Genomic DNA, 1,651 nt, shown 5'->3' with positions numbered 1-1,651 from the left:
TTTTATATTAATTAATATTTTATAAATTTTTTTTGTAAATTAGATGGAAGACGCGGAATATAATATAGAAAAGATGCGTACCGCATTCATCAAGAGAACAAATGTTCAATCAGGAGATAAAAGATTGGAAAGACTGGAAAATTGCATAAACGAATGTAAGTTATACATTATGATCATATTATGTAAGGTAATTCAGATCTCGATAAATATATAATCATGTTCAGTAAAACTGTTTACAATATTAATTATTAATAAATTTTAATGCATTCAACTAGTTATTTTAACATTACAATAAGTGACGATAGAATATAACATATTATTTTACTCTTTTTTTTACTTATACTAATTTTATTTTTCTTTTATTTCAGCAAAAGATCTTACAGAAAAATGCGAAAAAGCGTTCCTTCTTAGTGCATGTCTTTTAAAATCTGAACACGAGCATGTGCATGAGTATGGGTATAGTGAATCCGCAAAATAGTAAATACAAAAATAATCGAAATATAATTAATATGTTAAAATTTATATTGCACAGCATTTTCAATAAAAAAATATATGTATAAGTATATTATAGTTTTCTTTTATTTGATACATTAATACAAAAAATAAATTTTAATTTAAATAAAATACTGACTTTTCCTTGATAAAAAAACTTAATCAATTAGAATTACAAACTTTTTAAAATTATAATGTTGTAGAAAATGTAAACAGAAAATCGCATAAGTTAATAAAATGGAATTTAAAATATATATACTTTTTAATTTTAACTTTTACATTTATTTAAATTGTTAAATTTGCAATATAATAGGAACATATATGATTATATTGAAATTGTTTTCACACAATTCTGCATTTTTATTTTCCTTAAAATATCAACAATTAAAATAATTAAATTTTTTATTAATTTAATTTTTTATTAATTTAATTTCATTTCTTTTATTTATATAGTCGTTGATATGCGAATGTACTTACATAGCAATGTATAATTATATGTTTATATCAATGTACTATAGGTAATTTACATTTTATACATCAAATTATAAAAATTAATTAATTAATTTTTATACATGTCGTTTATCATAATAAAAATATATTGATGATTATAAGCTCATACTGATTTTGTACAAACATAATTCTATACGTACGTATCATTGTCCTTTAACAATACATATTCATTGCGATATCTTAATTGCAAATTAATTACAGTTACCTTAACAATAGACGTTATATAATTAAACAAATTTAAAATTATAACAGAACTTTACATCTATTATTATTTCTTTTATTTTTTCTATAATAAGTTGCAAAACATACCGTCACCAGGTACAGTGCCTTGCAACAGCTAGAAACGTCAATAGTAATTAGTGCTTCTGATTGGCTGTCATAAAGCATTGGGATTGACAATGAGATATTTGCAACTTATTGTAGATTGCCTCTTAGATTAATATATGATTTGTGCCAAATTCAACTTGTTTATCAAATATTTTTAAAGTGTCAATTACTAGAAAATAAGTCTAGAATTTAAATAAAATACATGTAAAGATAAATTATTGTTATATGTACTAGACAAATTTGTATAATATAAATGATAAGAATAAATAAAAAATTAAAATATAAACACGTGAACACATATTTCAAAATATACGAATTAAGT

General features: G+C 21.3%; 1 protein-coding gene across 1 annotated transcript in view; it reads left to right on the top strand.

Annotated features, from left to right (window-relative positions):
• LOC108694770 (pheromone-binding protein Gp-9-like) overlaps positions 1-1,098 on the top strand; it is a 3,075-nt gene extending 1,977 nt beyond the window's left edge. Inside the window, exons 4-5 of the mRNA XM_018204427.1 lie at positions 44-155; positions 369-1,098. Coding sequence (XP_018059916.1) covers positions 44-155; positions 369-478 — 222 coding nt within the window. The 3' untranslated portion in view covers positions 479-1,098. The remainder of the gene's footprint in view (positions 1-43; positions 156-368) is intronic.
• The last annotated feature ends 553 nt before the right edge of the window (positions 1,099-1,651 follow it).

The sequence above is a fragment of the Atta colombica genome, unplaced genomic scaffold (genome assembly GCF_001594045.1).
Source record: "Atta colombica isolate Treedump-2 unplaced genomic scaffold, Acol1.0 scaffold125, whole genome shotgun sequence".
Classification (NCBI taxonomy): domain Eukaryota; kingdom Metazoa; phylum Arthropoda; class Insecta; order Hymenoptera; family Formicidae; genus Atta; species Atta colombica.
This window is presented reverse-complemented; position numbering and strand designations above follow the sequence as displayed.